Here is a 20,068-nt window from a genome sequence, read left to right as displayed (position 1 = left end):
AGTCTGCAGTGGTCCCAGCAGGGTCAACCCCATGCCATACCAGGCCTATAGCTATGTACTTATTATGCAGTGGCATATGAATGCACAAAGGCCCTGAATGCCCTGCAAATACTACATCATGATTTCCCAGTGCTAGGAATCCAGCATTCCTGAATTAACTTACCTGTTGGTCTACCATCTCCAAGACTTCTTTGGCAACAGAAATCTTGGAAATTATACCCTTCTGGCAGCATAAAATTCATCTTTCCTGAATATCATTTAAAAGTCAATGTTGTATTCTACTTAAAAGGCAACCATGAGTTCTCTTATAATTCTATGAAAAATATCAGACAAAGAAGTCATTATATTCATCACTAAGAATGCCACTTGATTATCAAAACTAAAAAGTATTCTTTTATTGGCTATGTCAGATCCTCAGAGCAACCCAGATACTCAGATAGGCATCAGCACCAAAAATATTGTCCTTCAGAATTCTATACCCCTTGCAGTGCTCCGGCCACTGTGAAACAAACCATTTGCCTTGAAATGGCTTCACACACTTACCAGTCATGTGGCATCTGTGCACAGTGACACAGTTTACTAGTCAACCTTCTTGCTGCAAAAAGGTATACTTTTATAACTTTTTAAATCAACAAGTCTTCCTTCTCTCAAGTTCATATTATATTCTATCAATTTTCTATGGCTTTCCCCTCAGTAAAGAGGCCAAAAGCTTCACAAACACCATCACAGGAGCCACCACTGTGAAAAGAAAAATCAAATACAAGAAAAACATCATACCCAAATGTGACCTTTCTTTCTTTCTAGCATAAATTCAACCGTTTTTTATAAGGCCATGAAATTCACTGCTTGAAAAGTAATGGATCTTGATGTTACAATAAGCTCCATTCCAAAGTAAATAAACTTTGTGGCTTGCAAGTCCACTTCATTAGTTGGGAACATAATGGATAACATACCGTGAAAAGTACAAATGAGCTCTTAAATATAAATAACCTACATAGATAAGTATTAACATAGCTTTAAGGCAAAAATGCTTTTTTTTTTTGTCATTTGTTCCAGAGTCATATGAATGATACGTTTACAGTTTGACAGAAATAATTCAGTTGATGGGGTATACATATATTTCAGTTTGGTCTTTGCTATGTTTCCACACAGGAAACTAAATGGAAAGTTAAAGGGGTTAGGACACAATGGAATTAAGAATAGCACCTCAAAATAAAGACAGTGGCTAGTTGGCTCCTTTCACAGAATAATTTTTACATGTGCTCTTTTTACTAAAATCACAATTCCAGAATAAGTATCTTCTCTGAAAGTTTCTACAACATTTTTACTCCACAAACTACAGATGTTTTCTCTTTTTACCTTCTCTAAAATCTAATATCTGAGGCACATGATGTTAGACACTTTTTTCTTATACCTTTAGTATAATCATACTCTTCTTGCATCATTTTTATGCTATTCACATTTACTGTCACAGTGTTAATATTAACCTTTTCCTCTTTTACATTCTTAATTTCATATATATTCTCTTTCTATGTCTTATCATATCTCTAAGACTTTCTTCTGTCTCAGAGAAGACTCCATAGTGTACAAAATCTTTTTTTTTGCCACATTCAATATCAAAAATGTTTGCTAATGCAAAACTTTCAAAAGTTATTTCACAAAAAGTCTCAATTCTCAGATAACTCAAAACCCTTACAGCTTCCACTTTGAACCCTAAATGGAAAGCAGTTTTGTTGCAAATGTTGTACCTACTAATCCGTAGTTTAGTTGTTGCCCTGTCATTCTGCATACCCTTTCTGCTACCTGTCATGGTTACTGCATATATCAGTTTTCCTCCACTCTGTACTCCTCTATGCAATGGATGTGCTGGAAAGTCTGTTTTTTTAACCTTGTACCTTGTCCAAGAAACTTTACTCCTAGGTGATGTCAACATAGACTGGAATACTATACACTCACACATAGCCACCAACCACATAAACCTATAAAATTTCATACACTCACCCATAAGAATTGACAAAACCACCAAACGAGAATCCACCTTAGACTGGATCCTGACTAACCAGCCCAATACTGCCCACCTATCTGGAATACTACTTGACTCCCTCAGTGACCCAACCTTTCTCCTTCGGCACAAAATAAAATCTACTATCACCCCCCCCTCTCTTACAAATCCACTCCCAAAAAAACTTCTCCCCAGAATAATTCTCAGAAGCCCTAAAATCCTGTGACTGGGCTCCCATAAAAACGCTTCCCCCGGATAATACAGTAGAATACATTAATGCCAAATTCCTAGAGATTTTAAACCAACTAGCCCCACTAAAAACTATAAGATTGCGAAATAACCCTGCCCCCTGGTTAAACAAAGTCACAAAAATCTTACTCAAGACTAGAGACAAAGCTTGGATAACTTGGCAAAAATACAAAACTCCCGTAACTAGGCAAATCTTTGCTGAGCTCAGAAATAAAGCAAAAAAGCAGGTTAGGTTGGACAAGAAACACTACTATATTTCCCGACAAAGTAAACATAACAACAACCCACAGAAATTCTGGGCTGCAGTGAACAACATCTTCCAGCCTGGTAAAGCCACCACACCACCCCCAGATATCACAGGTACTGATCCACACATATCCTCTAGTTTTAATAACTACTTTGCCTCTTCAATACTGAACCTGGTATGTGCAATATCACCCATGACCCAACATCAACCCTTAAACTACCAGACTAACTCCACCCCCTTCACTTTTAACCCAGTTCCAACTACAACCATTCAAAATCTCTTAGCTAAACTCAAACCTACCACCCTAGCTGCCGACAGTCTCCCAGCTCAATATCTCCAAATTGCATCCAAGGCCATCACCTACCCCATCTCCCTACTCATTAACAGATCTATCTCCTTGCATTCCATTCCTTCATTATGGAAAACCTCATATATCATTCCTCTCCACAAGGGAGGTCCATCTACTGACCTCTCCAACTACCATCCCATTGCTATCCTATCGCACCTCTCAAAAATTCTAGAAAAATGTATCCACCACCAAATCCTTACCCATCTGTTAACTAACAACCTTCTAACTAAAACCCAACATGGATTCAGACCTTCCCATAGCACCAACACTGCTCTAATTAACTTCTCCAATACCATAAACTCACATGGGAACCAAGGAAAGCTGGTCTCTGCCACCTTCTTAGACCTATCCAAGTCATTTGATAGAGTTTCCCACAGCAAACTCCTTACCTGCCTAGCAGAACTCAACCTCGATGACTCCACCCTAAAATGGTTTAATAGTTACCTAAACAACTGGTCACAATTTGTCAAATGGGGCAGCACCCTATTCCCCCCACTCCCTGTCACATGCAGTGTCCCACAAGGTTCGATGTTTGGTCCCCTTCACTTCAACATCTTTACAAATAATCTCCACCTAGTTACCACTAAAGCCAACATTTTCCAGTATGCGGATGACACTACTCTAATCTGCTCATCACCAAACATCCAATTACTACAAAGTAAAGCCCAGGAATCCTTCACTGAGGTAGAAAACTGGCTAAACAACTACCAACTAATACTAAACCCCCAAAAAACACAGCTAATATTATTCCACCCAATCAATCACTCCTCCACCACCTTTACCATCATGTCAACCAATGGCACCCTCATCACCCCAGTAACTGAGGCCAAACTCTTAGGCATCACTGTTGATCAACAATTTCAATTCAACAAGCACATATCCCAAATTATCTCTAAAGTCCATCAAAAAATTGGTTGCCTATATTGTTGCATACTATTCCTAACCGTCGAAACTAGAGCAACAATAGCCAGAACTCATCTCTTATCAACACTACTATACGTCTCTCCAGTCCTCACCAACATTAACAAAACTAACCTTAACAAACTCTCCACATGCAACAATAAAATAGCTAGGTTTGCTGCCAATAATAGATCACATTCCCACCACTGCCAATCCTTAATTAAACTGCACTGGTTAGAATTTCCAAACCTCCTACGCTACCACCAACTGATCATAGCCCATCCAATTCTTTTTCATCCGGGGAAGAGCCCTGCCCTAGCTAACATACTAAACTTTCACAACCCCAAAAGGGAACTATGTTCATGTAACAAAAACCTGATTGAAATCAACCCATGCAATAACAGTGCTGGGGAGGCCCTATTCTCTTATGATGTTGCTAAAGTATGGAACACTGTCCCACCTGAACTCAGGCTACAAAGCCACACAAGCACCTTCAAGGGCCTTCTTAATTCACACCTCAATGCTAACCCTCTCTGCAACTGCAAAGACCCCCCTTGAAGACTCACTACTCCATATATATGACCTGATGTATGCCTCCATTGCATACACTATATTCTCACCTGATATACTCACCTAATATGTACTTTTTTTGTAAATATTGCAAATAAGGGTTCTACTCCTGAGTATCTTATTGTTTTACAAAATTGTTCTTGTACTTCTTTGTTTTTCTTACCATGTATACCAGTTTTTATTGTTATCTAAACCATGTATGTACTCTGTTAACTTCCTTGGAGCTTTTCTCCCCAGGACTCCACTGAAAATGGACACTTTGTGTCCAGTTGGATTTATCCAGGTAAAATAATGTTAAAATAAAATAAATAATAAATAAAACTGTGGTGTTCTTCACCACTCTGATTATGTAATACACCTCCTGAGTTCATGCCCTCAAGATCAGCTACTCTGCTAACTGGACATGAATCAATTTGCCTCTGCTTTTTCTTAACATCAAACATTAACTTCATGATTTAATTTTGAACTACCGAGACATCTTGTACTGTTTCTCCCCATGAAATAATATCCTTAACACAGTTTGTCTGCACTGTCTTCATCTGTTCAATGAAGTTGTAATTAAGCCAACTGTTCAGTTCATCTCTGACAAGAGCTATATTTTATTCCACAACATGCGTCTCTAAATCATTCTGGTGAATGACTCCACTTTGAGGAGTCACTGCTGGAAGGAGTATTATGTGTCTTAATATTCTTACAGAAGTTTTCTGTCTGGAGATTTCAGCTATATTTTATTAAGAATAATGTAATTTTTTGTCGTCAGAAGCCTTAAGTTTGTTATATTTACATCAGAGGGTACATTTAGTTGTTGCAATACCTTCTGGGTCTAGATTATTTTTACCTGTAAAATCTTAACCTCGATGGAAATTTTCTGATAATGAAGTTGTATTTTGTGGAATGTATGCTATTTTATATCCACATGGCTGTATGAAATAGCACACAAAGTGGTGCAACCTGCATATATTTGTTTTGTACTACTTTAACATTCAGGCGTGATTTGATTTAAGTATATAGAGGTATGCAAACCACTCTCTTGAATTCTATTGTTACCAGAACTAAGACTGTAGAGTATTCATGTTGCCTGTGTTAATGTGGAAACACTATGGATTTTTTTTTACTTTGTTAGTAATCATGGACTGTAGATGATACATCTCAGATGAACATTACTACAAAGTAGCATTATCATCTTTTCTTTTTAACATTGTAACTTACAAAGGAGCTCAAACCACACCACAATGTTTATTAAGCACTTTCGTCCCAAAAATAAAGACTTCTTCAGAATAACCAATACAAAGTCTCAGGTGTCTTATATACACTTACACTTAATCAACCAATAATTGGCTCATTTAAACACCCTTTCTTAAAGCAATACAATACTGCACATACAAATATATATGCACACACAATTACATTTAAAAAGCTAAAAACATCTTGTCTACCTTTATTTTAATAAACTGCTTAAAAATATTGTAAAACTTTCATAAGTTTGACTACATAAATGAAAATGTTTCTACCACATATGTCATGTTAAATAACACGAGTTGTGATTTTAAGATATACAACTATAGTAATGTTGAATTAAGTAGTTCAGTGGCCGATTTATTTGAGAAGGGCCTGTCTTTCATGTCTGCAAGCAGTGCATTTATGGATGAAGTGTTAATTCATTCAAAATTATTTTCTAGGAAGCGGAATTTAGGTTTCTATTTCAAAACAGTGTAAGAAACTTCTCTGTGTGGAAGATTTTCAGTCCATATATTTCTAGTTAATCACTGTATATTAATCAGATCAGACAATAGTAGTAGAAGTAGCGAACATATTAAGTAAAGTATTTTCGACTGGAAACAGACTGCCTGCCTTGCTTGGATTACTTTCGAATACTTAGTAATGCTGTAGAATTATATATTTTCTATTATTATTTTTTGACTTGAGTTTACGTTCGCTGCTTCTACTACTATTGTCTGATCTGATTAATATACAGTGATTAACTAGAAATATATGGACTGAAAATCTTCCACACAGAGACGTTTCTTACACTGTTTTGTTTTTAGACCCACTACACTTTAATGGGTTGTTTTGAGACTTTGGGGATACCATGGAGATTACTTGTTTTAGGTTTCTATTTCAAAGACTCAGTCGAAAATGAGGTGGTAGATTATGGCTGTAGGAAGCCAAGTGTGTTTAATCCTGTATTACATCCTGTTGTGCATGTTTTCGAAAAGATATGTGAGTTTGACATTCGGAAACTATTTTCGAAAAAGCAATATTTTAAGAATGCTGTTCACAATTTATCCAGTGATGAATACCAAATATTGAAAAAATCTATGTGATAACAGGGAATTGAGGATCATGAAGCCCAACAAGAGTGGAGGCCTGGTGATCATGAATAGCAATGATTATAGCAATAAAATGTTTACCTTATTGTACACTGAAACCTATAGGGAAACTAGTACTAATGAAATAAATATTGCTTATCATAAAGTTGATTTATTATTAGAAGAGTTAGTGCTCAATAATCAGTTAACTGTAACTGAATACAATTACTTGAGAGTATCAAATGCCAGGACACCCACCATTTTTGGCGTGCCAAAAATACATAAGGACCTGAGCGGTCCACCACTTAGACCCATAGTGGACGCCAAAGCCTCAAAAATGTTTCCCATTGCAAAATTCATAGACCAACAGCTTAAGAATATTCTGGTAAACCACCCTTGGTGTTTAAAAGATTCATGGAACTTTTTGGCCAAGATATTCCATGATAAATATAGGGAAGAACTATTGTTAGGGTCTATATCATGAAATTGAACTTCCAAAATATCGAACACCATAAGTTCGAACTTGGAAGTTTGAATTCGGATAACATTGAAACTTCAAAATAGACTGTTCCAAAAAACACACAAATAACACAATCACACCAAACACCTTCAAAATCTACACTAAACCTAACATACACCACTATCTATGCACTATCCTTAACCCAGCCCTAACCCTAATGTCCGTCACTATCGCACACTTACCTGACCCGCATCCGAACCCTAAAGTCCGTCACTACCCGTTCGTACACTTACCTTGACCCAGTCCAAAAATGCCGTAGCTGCAGAAACAGCCAACCAAATTCTTTCCCTGAGAAAGAAGTCGGGATTCTGCGGCTTCGACATCCTCACCTTTTGAACTACTAAGTTCGGCCTTCTGGTATTCGGCATTCTGCACATTCAATTTCGTGATAGGAACCCGTTTGTCATGATAGATATCAAATATCTATTTTTAGTAATACCACATATTATAGGCATTGAGTGGTTTTATACCTATTTATGTCAACATTCTGGACTTGGGCACGATGAGATTCTTACAATTGGGACCCTGATGGAAGTGGTTCTGGATAATAATTTTATCATTTCTGATCAACAATTGTTCAGACAACGTAAGGGGGTGGCAATGGGGGCAGCATATGCCCCCTTTTTTGCCAATATTGTATTGGCATATTGGGAAAATGAATATATTGTTAACTCTTGCTTTTCACAATACTGGTCCCTGTATGGGCGGTACCTGGATGATATCCTTATCTTTTGGACTAGTACCAATGAGCAATTAGATGAGTTTTTTGAATATATCTGTAACACTACAGATTTTTTGGAGCTTACCATGACCACAGGTATGGGATTTGTGAATTATCTAGACATTACCATCTTAAAGGATGGAATAAGGGAAGTATTTAGCCCTACAATATATAGGAAATCTACCTATTTCAGTACTTTATTATATTTTAACAGTTGGCACCATCTACATCAAAAAAGTCTTTAGTTAAAGGCCAATGTGTTTGGTTAGCCAGAATGGCTTCAAATATGGATTAATTTTTAGTACAAAGTGAGATACTTAGAAATATGCTGGTTAGAAGAGGGTACCCTGAGCTGTTCATGGAGAATATTTTGAGTGAGGTGGTACAAAATAGAATTAGTGTATATTACACCCCACTATTAGGAACCAATAGAGATACTCTAGTGAGAAGTAGTACAAACAAGAACCTGGTGGAATATAGGAGTGGGATGGGTTGGACTTATAATAGACATTTTGCTGACATCAGTACCATTAAGAAAAATTGGATTGTATATGGGATTGCTCCTGAGTACTGCAAAATAGTGGGGGTGGGCCCACGTATTACATATAAAAAGGATGTCAGTTTTAAGAACATGTTGTAAAGAGTTACGTACCCTAAACAAAAGGGGACGATGAGTAAATGTGGTCATTGCTCACAGTGTAAATTCATCTTGGAATCAGGTGAGGTTGAGCTGGCCAATTATGGGACAATAAAGCTTTATAAAAGGTATAATTGTAGCAGTAAGGGTGTGGTATATCTGGCCCTATGTCAAACATGTCTGTGTTTCTATATAGGGAAAAGTAAGAATTGTCTTAGAAACAGACTGTGTCAGAACTATTATGACATACACAAAAAGCAGCCTAAAAATTCCTTAGCAGGACATATTATAAAACATGTTGACCACTTTTTTAAGTTTATAATAATAGATCATGTTGAAGCAGGACAGAGAGGCAGCCCAACTGTAGACTGTTTAGAGGCAAAGGAACTTGAGTGGCATTAGAGACAAAGGAGCTTAAGTGGCAGCTTCGGACTCATGCCATGGCATATCCAGAGCTAAATGAAACTTTATCTATTAGCTCAATACTTAGACTAAAAGCTAATTTTGTATTATGAAATTATTACAATATTTTAACCAATTTTTTTATTAAAATAAAGGTGGACAAAATGTTTATAGATATTTAAATATAATTGTATGTACATATATATTTGTATGTGCAGTATTGTATTGCTTTAAGAAAGGGTTTTGAAATGAGACAATTATTGGTTGGTTAAGTGTAAGTGTATATAAGACACCTGAAACTCTGTATTGGTTATTCTGAAGAACTTATTTTTGGGATGAAAGCACTTAATGAATCAAGCTCTTTTTATCCTTCTTTTTGTGGTTTTTAGAAGTTTGTGTGACTATATTTTGTTCTTAACCTTGTAACTTAAGAGTGCATATGTCATCTCCATTTATTTTTGGACTGTAGTTCCCCATTATTGGCTTCATCCAGGTTTTTTGTGCTAAAGTTGAGAGCTATGGTGAGAACTGAATTCACTGAATATGTTTGGGGGCTGTATTCCCCCATACTGGCTTTGTCCAGGTGTTTTGTGCTATGAGGTTGACAGCTATGGTGAGAACTGAATATGTTTGGGGGCTGTATTCCCCCATTATTGGCTTTGTTCAGGTGTTTTGTGCTAAGAGGTTGACAGCTATGGTGAGAACTGAGTTCACTAAATGGTAGCCATTTAAGTTAAAGTCTTCCTCTTTTTCACAAAACAGCTCATTTGGCATTGTAGTATGTTGCTCTGACTGTTTTGCACGGGGTCCTGGGTTCAAGACTTGGCAGTGAAATGTATGGTGGTAACACAGCATTTTATTCTAGCAACTTTCCAGGATTATACAGGCAATGTTTAAAATGTGTCCCTGGTTTTTGGGTTTTTATCCCCACTCCCAATAAATTTTGGCTTTTTCCAGATTTCTTGTGCTGCAAAGTTGAGAGATACAGCTGATCGTCTAGTAGAGTTTACAAGGAGCTGAGAGCTGCAGGGGAAGAGAAGTTTAGTGCTGCTTATGCTGAGTCTGCTTGCATTGTTAATAGCACAACAGGTAGTGTAATTGCTTTTGATGCAGATGGCTATGGGATCTACTCCCACAGTATGTAGATGCATTGCTGATACTGTACTGTGTTGGAAAGGGGGGGGGGTGGATGCTGCAGTCCTTTTTGGTGAAGATACCTAGTAACTATGAACCTGTTATCAGTTTGTCATCCATTCCCTATTGCAATATTACCAGCTTATTATTTTTTTAATGTAACATACGCAATTTATTCCACAAGGTCAACAGGCACATTATCTGTAGGTGAAACAATGAAATATAAAGTTGTCTGCTAGCAGCAACCTCTTCATTAGTTACAGATCTCTTTAATGTGGAATTATTTAGATGACTTTTACTTCTTCAGAGATTGTGCATATTTACTGAAACTGGTGGATTGTAGAAGTTTGAGTAGACTTTTATGATTGAAATGTTCTGAATTGGGCAGTTTTGTCATTATTGGTGCATGCATTTTGTTCAATTGTTTACTGAAAAAATGTTCAAAACAATAAATTTAAAGTGCCCTCTAACAACTGTACTATATTATACAAGGAATATTATTTAATACAATCAGGAAGGTGTATCAAAGAATACATGTATCTTTCATGTGCAAGGGGCCTATGATTTAAAAACAGCCCAGAGTTAATCTTTATCTGCCACTGGCAAAATGAATTTTCTTTGAATCTGGGTTTCAGTGCTGTTTCAATGAATATGAGTTTTAAGGGCAGAGAAGTTTTAATACTAAGTCAATTTTCATTGTGAAACTGCATTGCTTTCTTTAACAGATGTCTGTTACTGTTTGTGCTGTAAAATGCAAAATAAAACTATCAAATGAAATCCAAATCATCACAGAAGTAAAAGCAGTATGCACATTACAGTGTTTATGGTAAATGGGGTGAAATAGCTATGCAATGGGACATTGGAATGGCTGCAGGGGGGAGGCTCCATTCGACCATGATTTTGTGAGGGGGGAAGGGTGGCAAACTCAAAGACAGCCCAGGCTGAACTATACCTCTCAACTGTCCAGATTTTTGCAGAATGAATAGATTTTTGCTTCTTATTTTTGGTTTGTTCCTCATAAAATGTGTGGTTTTCTGGCAAATCATTTAGGAATGAAGTCACAAAATAATGGTACACATTGAGTTTCAGACTTCATAACCTTCAGAAAAAATGCATGCTAAAGCAAGACCTGTTATTCTATCAACTAAGTTTATACAAGAGAAAATGTTAGTACTGTTTGTATGTTCCCGCAATCTATTTGGCCTTGTCCAGATTTCCTGCATTAAGAGGTTGAGAGGTACGTGCAAATAAATCACTTTATAGAATTAGGAATATTCAAACCTCTCAGCTGTGTGGTTTTCTGGCAAATCATTTAGGAATGAAGTCACAAAATAATGGTACACATTGAGTTTCAGACTTCATAACCTTCAGAAAAAATGCATGCTAAAGCAAGACCTGTTATTCTATCAACTAAGTTTATACAAGAGAAAATTTTAGTACTGTTTGTATGTTCCCACAATCTATTTGGCATTGTCCAGATTTCCTGCATTAAGAGGTTGAGAGGTACGTGCAAATAAATCACTTTATAGAATTAGGAATATTCAAACCTCTCAGCTGTCCCCGATTATGGCTCAAAATTTTGCTCTCCCCCAATAATCCCTCTGTAAAATGGCAATTTTGTAAGAAAACGTGGAGGGTTTACAATTATAAATAACTGTAATGATCAGAGTTATAGATTACTTTTATTTCAGAAATGCATGTAGATTCTCTTATTTTGTCAGCTGCTTAAGTTAACAGTGCTAATATTAAAAAAAGTGTCCCTTCTTTGACAGGTTCCCAGCTATATTGTGTGGCAATTTTATATTTTTGCATCACATTTTTGGTCCGTTTTTCATAAAATTGTGGTTTTCTGGCAAATTAGTGGCAAATCATTAAAGACTGAAGTTAGAAAATAATGACAGACATTTGAGTTTCAGTTTTCATACCCTTCAGAAAATTCATACTAATGCAAGACCTACTACTATTCTATTATCTTTCTAAGTTTATAAGAGCAATATTTAAAAATTGTCCTTATTTTAGGGCCTTTGTCACACTTCTATGTATGGCTTTGTCCAGATTTCTTACTCTGAGGTTGAGAGGTATGACAAATGTATCAGAGCCATCACCGTCACCCGGAGACATTTCAAATTGTGACATACTTGTTGCACCCCACTCTCCCATGTAGTGACTCTGGTTGTGTCCAAGCAAGGCAAGGAGCAGTTATGCATTGTAAGTGTGCAGAGTATTCCCCCATCCAAGGTAGACACAAGTATGTCAGTGGCTTTTCATCTGTCCTTGATTTTGAGGAATGTTCTGGTTTTCTGTCATATTTTTATACTATTGATTTATGCTTCTTATTATTCAGAAAATGCATGCTGTTGCAGTTCCCTGTTGCTCTGTGTTTAAGTAGCAATGTTTTAATGACCATCAGATAAGCTTGTCTGAGACTGTAAGATGCAAGTAAGCTTTAATAAGCATACTGTTAAAGAATTCCCAACATTGAAAGCCTTTTTATTGTTACCATGCAGAGAATATTTACATAACTAGATAATGTATAAGCTTTAGGTATTGAAATGCATATGGCAGTATTTGTAATAAAGGACAGTGTTACAGTATTTTCAGAAGCTCATTACATTTGTTGGAGACTTGCAGTCATGTTTGCAGGCTTTACCCATAAATTAAACAGAATGCCAATCTATTATGTGTGTTCTATAACCTGTGCAGTAATCCTTTAAGCAATTTATCTTGAGCTTGTTTCTTGTTTGCTGTTCATGTTTTACTTTGATCATGTTTTCTCCATGAAACAAGTAGATAGTTGTCAGGTAGCAGGTCTTTTTTAGATAAGAAAAATTTTTACAAGTGGGGGTATCACAGAGATTGTTACTTTCAGCATGATACTTGGTACTTTTATAAAGCTGAATATAAATTATAATTAGAACTGCAGTGCAAGGAGAAGTGGTTTGAGTTGAATGCTGCTTGTTTTTTCTTTTTATACTTGATTTTGACTGCCATTCCAGTAATATATTTAAAAAGTATTTTATTTTTTCATGCCTCACAACCTTTTTGTTTCCATCTAGATATTAAGTAAGCTGTCATGTAGCCAATGCACTGAAATATTTTTCTTCTACATTTCATTTTGTCTTGATAACTGTTTAGCACCCAGGGCAGCGTATTTAATTAAAGTTCCAGTTGTTGTGGTTTTGAGCATAGCCCTGCCCCTTTCTAGTTGGCCACTCCTCTTCCCATTGGCCCCACCCATTCAGCTGTCTCCTGCAGCCCACCTTTGATTTGAAGTCACCAGCCACCAGTGCTAAAAGGTCTGTTAAACCTTGTTCACAATTCATGCTCCATAAATGGAGCCCATGTTGATTTTTAAAACAGCAAAATCATTATGGAATGGTAATGAAAATGCCATTCGTTTTATGCATAGTGTGGATTTATAAAACAAACTTTTTTTTCTTTTTTTAAAGTGGGTTAGATCTGGACCTTCTTCTGGAATATTTTATACTTCCTCTTTTTCTTTTAGTTGCTCCTGTTAGGGGTCGCCACAATGGATATCTGTATCCATTTCTTCCTGTCCTCTGCATCTTGCTCTGTCACACCAACCACATGCATGTCCTCTCTCACCGCATCCACAAAACTTATCTTAGTCCTTCCTCTTTTCCTATTACCTGGCAGCTCCATCCTTAGCAGCCTTCTCCAAATATACCAAGCATCCCTCTTCAACACATGTCCAAACCAATGCAACCTCACCTCTCTGGCTTTCCAACCTGAGCTGACCCTCTGACATACTAATTTCTAATCCTGCCCATCCACATCATACCCAGTGCAAATCTTAATTTGACTCTGCCACCTCCAGCTCTGACTCCTGTTTTTTCATCAGTGCCACAGTTTCCAATCCATACAGCATAGCTGGTCTCACTACCATCTTGTAGACCTTTCCTTTCACTCTTACTGGTACCTGTCTGTCACAAATAACTCCTGACACTCTTCTCCACTCACTCCATCCTGCCTGCACACTCTTCTTTACTTCTCTTCCACTCTAACTAGTACTCTGAACTGTTGATCCCAAGCATTTAAACTTATCCACCTTCGTCATCTCTACACCCTGCATCCTCACCATTCCTCTGTCCTCCCTCTCATTCACACACATATATTCTGTTTTAGTCCTGTTGACCTTCATTCCTTTCCTCTCTAGACATATCTCCGCCTCTCCATGGTCTCCTCTACCTGTTCCCTGCTCTCACTACAAATCACAATGTTGTCCATAAATATCATAGTCCAGTGGGACTCATGTCTGATCTCATCTGTTAACCTGTCCATCACCATTGCAAATAAGATAGGGCTCAGAGCTAATCCTTATGCAATCCCACCTCCACCTTGAACGCATCCATCACTCCTATTGCAGACCTCACCACTGTCACATTGCCCTCATACATATTCTGTACCACTCTTACATACTTCTCCACCACTCCTGACTTCCTCATACAATACCACAACTCCTCCCTAGGCACCCTGTCATATGCTTTCTCTAAGTCAACAAAGACACAATACAACTCATTCTGACTTTCTCTATACTTCTCCATCAACACTGTAGTGCTCTTTCCTGGCATGAAACCATACTGCTGCTCAGTAATCAACACCTCACTCCTTAACCTAGCTTCCACTAATCTTTCCCATAACTTCATGCTGTGGCTATCAGTTTTATCCCTCCGTAGTTACTACAGCTCTGCACATCACCCTTATTCTTAAAAATTGGTACCAGTGCACTTCTCCACTCCTCAGGCATCCTCTCACTTTCCAAGATTTTGTTAAACATTCTGGTTAAAAATCGCACTGCCAACTCTCCTAAAGAACTCCATGCTTCCACAGGTATGTCATCTGGACCAAGAACCTTTCCATTCATCTTCTTCTTCATAGCTGTCCTTACTTCCTCCTTGCTAATACATTGCACTTCCTGATTCACTGTCCACACATCATTCAACCTTCTCTCTCTCTCATTGTTTTTATTCATTAGTTCCTCAAAGTACTCTTTCCATCTGCTCAACACACTCTCCTCACTTGTGAGTATGTTTCCCTCATTATCCTTTATCACCCTAACCTGCTGCACATCTTTCCCTGTCCGGTCCCTCTGTTTATCCAATCAGTACAGGTCCTTTTCTCCCTCCTTAGTGTCCAACCTTTCATACAACTCACCATACTCCCTATCTTTAGCCTTCTGGGATATCTTATACTGATTTGCAAAATAAATCAGCAGCACTTCCGTTTTGCAGATTTCCCCCCCTCTTACCTTACAGTCATATGGGATTACTAGGCTATTAAGCTTAGTCAGCCTTTTTTAAAACTAGCCCCATTTTCCAAAAATATTAGCCAGGTTTTGGTCACATAGATTTTTGTGAGGTATATATAATTCAGACATGACTGGTTCATCATTTACATGGTACCTCTATCTAATACCAATATAGGTGCAACATGAATCACCAGAGCAAATCAGCTCCACACTGCATGATGTTTAATTAAGCATTTTTATCTTTACATATAAATGTTTTCAAAATATTGATTTCTTCTGTAAAGAAAAGTATATCTATTTACTTTAACTGATCACATTTTTCACCTATCTTATGGGTGTTGTATTGCTTCTTTGTTAACTTTTTGTTTTACCCGTTTTGCTACAATCTGAAAAATGAATTCACAATTTATGTAACTAAGCAAGCAGCTATCAAAACACATACTGTATTTGGAAGATTCAGTTTAATTTAAATTACACTAAGAAAAAGGTTTTGATGAAATCAAGCAGGTTGCTTTTTTAATTTTTTTTTTTTTTTTTTTTTTTGTGCATCTACGTTTTTTCTTGGCTGTTGGGTCTTTCTGTGTATAACTATTTTCTGACATTCACCTCAAAATTAGGTGGTACTAATGTATGTGTTCCCTAATAAATTGTCTCTGTTTAAAACGTGTTGCTTCATATGTCCTATTACTTGCAACTAATGTGCTGCTTTTCCCTTCTGGTCTAGAATTATGCCAATTTGCCTCATCAGGAGAAGTTTTTCTCTTGGCATCTGCAGCTCTTGCCAATATTACCTTTTTTGATACCATGGCTTGTGAAGTTCTACTTCAGCTCAATGCTGCCCAGATACTTATCAATGCTTGCCATGACAGAATGCGAGTGGACACACCTTACTCGAAAGATCAGGTAAGGCTTTCAAGTATTAAAAAAGTACAGTTTGCTTTATCTGACTACTGCTGTGAGGTATAGTTACTTGTTTCTCTTTATAATGCTCCCTTACCATGACTAATGAGAACATACTCAGCTTCCAATACTCTAAAACAGATATCTGAAAAACATGAGCCTACATTAGTATGTAAACAGCAACCTGAAAGGACATGGCTAAGGTGTTTTAGACAGTTTGCTTCAGTGCAACGTGTAGTTAAGTGACTGCTTTGACTCCAAAGACTCCGTTCATTGGAGCTATTTTTAAATGTGAAGAACAAAAAACAGACTAGTAGTTTGTGATTATTATTTAAGAAAATTTTTTGTAAAAATAAAACAGCTTTCATTTTATCATGCTATTTCTTCTGTGTTTATTTTAGTAAAATAATAAACTGTCCATCTCTAATTAAAGTTATCCATGGCATGTCCACTCTAGAATGTCATGCCCCACAGATAAGGAACAGTCCTACCCAGTACTACTTCACAAAAATTGAAACTGTACCAACCTCTCCAACTACAGGTCAATCACTATAATGCCCCTATTATGCAGTTTTCTTGAGAAGTGTGTGCACATTCTTAATGTTCCAGTACGTTTTCAACAGCAATCTTCTAAGCCATTCACAAAATGACCTCAGGCCCAACCACAATACTGAAACTGCTTTACTTGCTTTCCTGAATACTGTTAATCAAAACAGACATAATGCAAAGCTAGACAGCTCAGTATTTCTGGATTTAACTAAATCATTTGACATTATCTCATACAATCTTCTCCTAACCAGATTCTTATAGTTAGGCCTGTCTACCTGTTGTCTGTCTAGGTTTCACAGCCATTTGTCAGAGACGTCTCAGTGTTTCAGGTGCCAAAATAATATATCGACCCCTCTTCCTGTAACTGTGGGGGTCCCCCAAGGGTCTATTCTAGGACTCTTACTATACAAAGCATTTATCAAAGCCATGAATCTAATCAGCCCTTCTGCAACACTATCCAGTATGTCAATAATCAGGGTAATCATCTGCTCTATCTACATTATCTCTCAGCTACAAGATCTGATTAAAAAATCTTTCCACTTATTTGTTCGTAGGTAAGTACTAGGATAGCTGTGCTTGTGGGGCATTTAGGCCTAGGCAATTTCCCTTCAAAAGTGAGAATCAAACCCTGTTCTTTGGGCCCATGAAGTACACACCTTAACCATAAGCCAACCCCAATCCCCTCATGAAACATGGGAAAAACAATCCAAGTTCCTACTCAACCCAAAGACAAGCTTATGCTATTTACTTCCAAGGCAACATGTAATAGTAAACAAGACTTCAAACTTACAGCATAAGAAAATAATCCATTGCTCCACTGTTATTGTTACCCCCCCACAAACACACACACACACACACACACACACACACACACACACACACACACACACACACACACACACACAGACACACACACACACACAAGCTCCTTGGAGTTAGCATAGAATAACACTTTTAGCCTCCACATTCATCAGTAAAGGATGACCAAAAACTAGGTCTTCTGTTTTAGGTCAAGACCTTCTTAAACGATGCTGCATAAAAAACTACAGCAAATTCCTACCTATTACCCATCCTTCTCTATGCTGATCATATCTTCACTAACCTCCCCTCCTACCTTTTGAACAAAGTAGTGCAATGTTCTAACAAAATTGCCAAGTTTTCAACAAATCTGCCAAGCATATTTCATCAGTGTTTAGCCCTTAAGCAACTACACTTGCTAGAGTTCTCCAACCATCTAAGCTACATCCAATTCAAGATTGCACACCAGGTACTACACAATCCAGATATCTGGCCTCCTCTTAATACTCTTCTCCAACTGTACTCTTCCAGCAGAATACTCCACTCCAGCAACATATACCATTGCTTCTCTTCTCAAATCTTTAAACTGTCAGGGTGATGGCACTCTATTCTTATTCCATCAGTTAACTTGTGGAAAAAATACTTCCACTGTAGGATGACTATGTAGCTCTAACTCTTCCAAATCCAGCTTAAAATCGGTTATGTTTAACATAAGGGATCTGGTCCTGCCCATTACCTCTGGATAAGTGATTATTATTTATGCATATTAGCTCTGTATAATCTTATTTTATACTACTGTATGTACTGAAAGGGGTATTTATATTCGTAGTCTGATTCTCTCAGTAAATCAATGTAAATAAACAAATGAATAAATAAAAAATAAATATGAAACCTTATTAAGAAAAATATGAGCAATTTTGCAAATGCCAAAGCAAGAGGATAGCAAGACATTTGTGGCTCTAAGTGTGTGATTACAGCACTATGTAGTTTGAGAACTCAACAATGAATAGGGAACTGTTTTGAAATATCTAAGAAATTAGCTGCAGATGATCAAATGTTAAAGTAATGTGCAATGGATAATCCTGTCGTTTTGCAAGTAGACACCTCAGTCAGAATTACTGTACGTAAGATAAATCTTACAAAGGAATAGATCAGCTAATTATAAGTCAACTAGATTGATAAATTTAATAAAGAGATATGATCAGATAGAAAATAAAATATCGGAAAATGTGGATAAATGTCAGAAATTCCATAAATGTGTGTATAGTAAAGAAGTTACTGTAGAAACAGGCCAAAAAACCTTGCAAACTTTGTTCAACAGGTCTTTGTAAAAGGGAACTTTACTATTAAAGAGGATGTTAATTAGTCTCCAGAAGTATGATCTGAATATAATATGGAGACCAAATAAGATTGCAGGTATTGTGAATAGAGCATATTTACTAGAAAAGCTTGAGTAATATTACAGTTACCAATGAGTAAACAAACAGTAAAATCATTTCAGAATTGTTTTGATACTGACTTGTAACTGCAACAGTGAAATATTTTACAATGCATTGTTACCCTAACCAGTAATCATTTGTAAAGAATGACAGCCATTGTTATTTTCTTTAAAGGAGAAAAATATGTTGTGTCTAGAGTTTAATGTGCAAAGGGGATGAAATAATAATTGATATCAGTTAACTGAAATTGAATGCTTGAAGGGATACATGTTTGCGCCAGTGAATAGTAAAGTGCAAAGCGAAAATATCAGATAAAGTGTTTTGGCCAGGCATGTAACCACAAGTAGATCAAATAGTATCATTTTGTGTTATGTGCAGTGCAATACCACAACCACTATGACAATCTGAAAGAAGTGATGCTGGAGTACACTATCTGAGGCTGTCTATGGAGTCTTGTGGGAACAGAAGTAACCCAATTAACTTACATGCTTGCATTTCTATTCCATGTTCTGTGAAACAATATTAAATTAGCAGGGGAATGTGGAGTGTAGATTTTCCTTTTATTTGTTTGATTTTCAATAGGCTGCTTATAATCCAGTTTTATTCGATCAGTTGCCTTTCCGCATAGGCAGATTTTCATATATGGATATACATCTATATTTTGATATTTTATATACATATATATATATATGTATGGGTCTACTACTTTAGAACGAATTGTCACTTAACCAAAAACGAAAAGTAGAACCCCACTTCAGCAAAAGTGCACTTTCGCTGAATCCAAGTGCCCGATCACCTTACAAATTTAAAAAATAAAACAAAAACATGCTTTTGTAGGGGGCCAAACCTCCTTGCATGACCCCCCCTACTTAAATATACCAACTTTGAGATTGCACTACAGCGAGGAAAAGGAAATATTCCCATTCCGTGCTGTATTATAATCTCCGTAGTCAGTTTTCGAAGTTTCAGTACTTTGAACAAGTGGGTTCGAACAAGTGAAGAGCGAAGTACTGAAACTTCGACCAAAAACAGCAGACCCATGTGTGTGTGTGTGTGTGTGTGTGTGTGTGTGT

General features: G+C 37.0%; 1 protein-coding gene across 4 annotated transcripts in view; it reads left to right on the top strand.

Annotated features, from left to right (window-relative positions):
• INSC (INSC spindle orientation adaptor protein) overlaps nt 1–20,068 on the top strand; it is a 1,312,382-nt gene that overhangs the window by 1,123,984 nt on the left and 168,330 nt on the right. For all 4 annotated transcript variants that reach the window (XM_044082782.1, XM_044082784.1, XM_044082780.1 and 1 more), the window contains exon 9: nt 16,034–16,212. In XM_044082782.1, the coding sequence (XP_043938717.1) occupies nt 16,034–16,212 (179 nt within the window). The remainder of the gene's footprint in view (nt 1–16,033; nt 16,213–20,068) is intronic.

The sequence above is a fragment of the Protopterus annectens genome, chromosome 9.part0 (genome assembly GCF_019279795.1).
Source record: "Protopterus annectens isolate FY-2018-M chromosome 9.part0, PAN1.0, whole genome shotgun sequence".
NCBI lineage: Eukaryota > Metazoa > Chordata > Ceratodontiformes > Protopteridae > Protopterus > Protopterus annectens.
The sequence above is the reverse complement of the archived record's forward strand: the minus strand, read 5'-3'. Positions and strand labels throughout refer to the sequence as shown.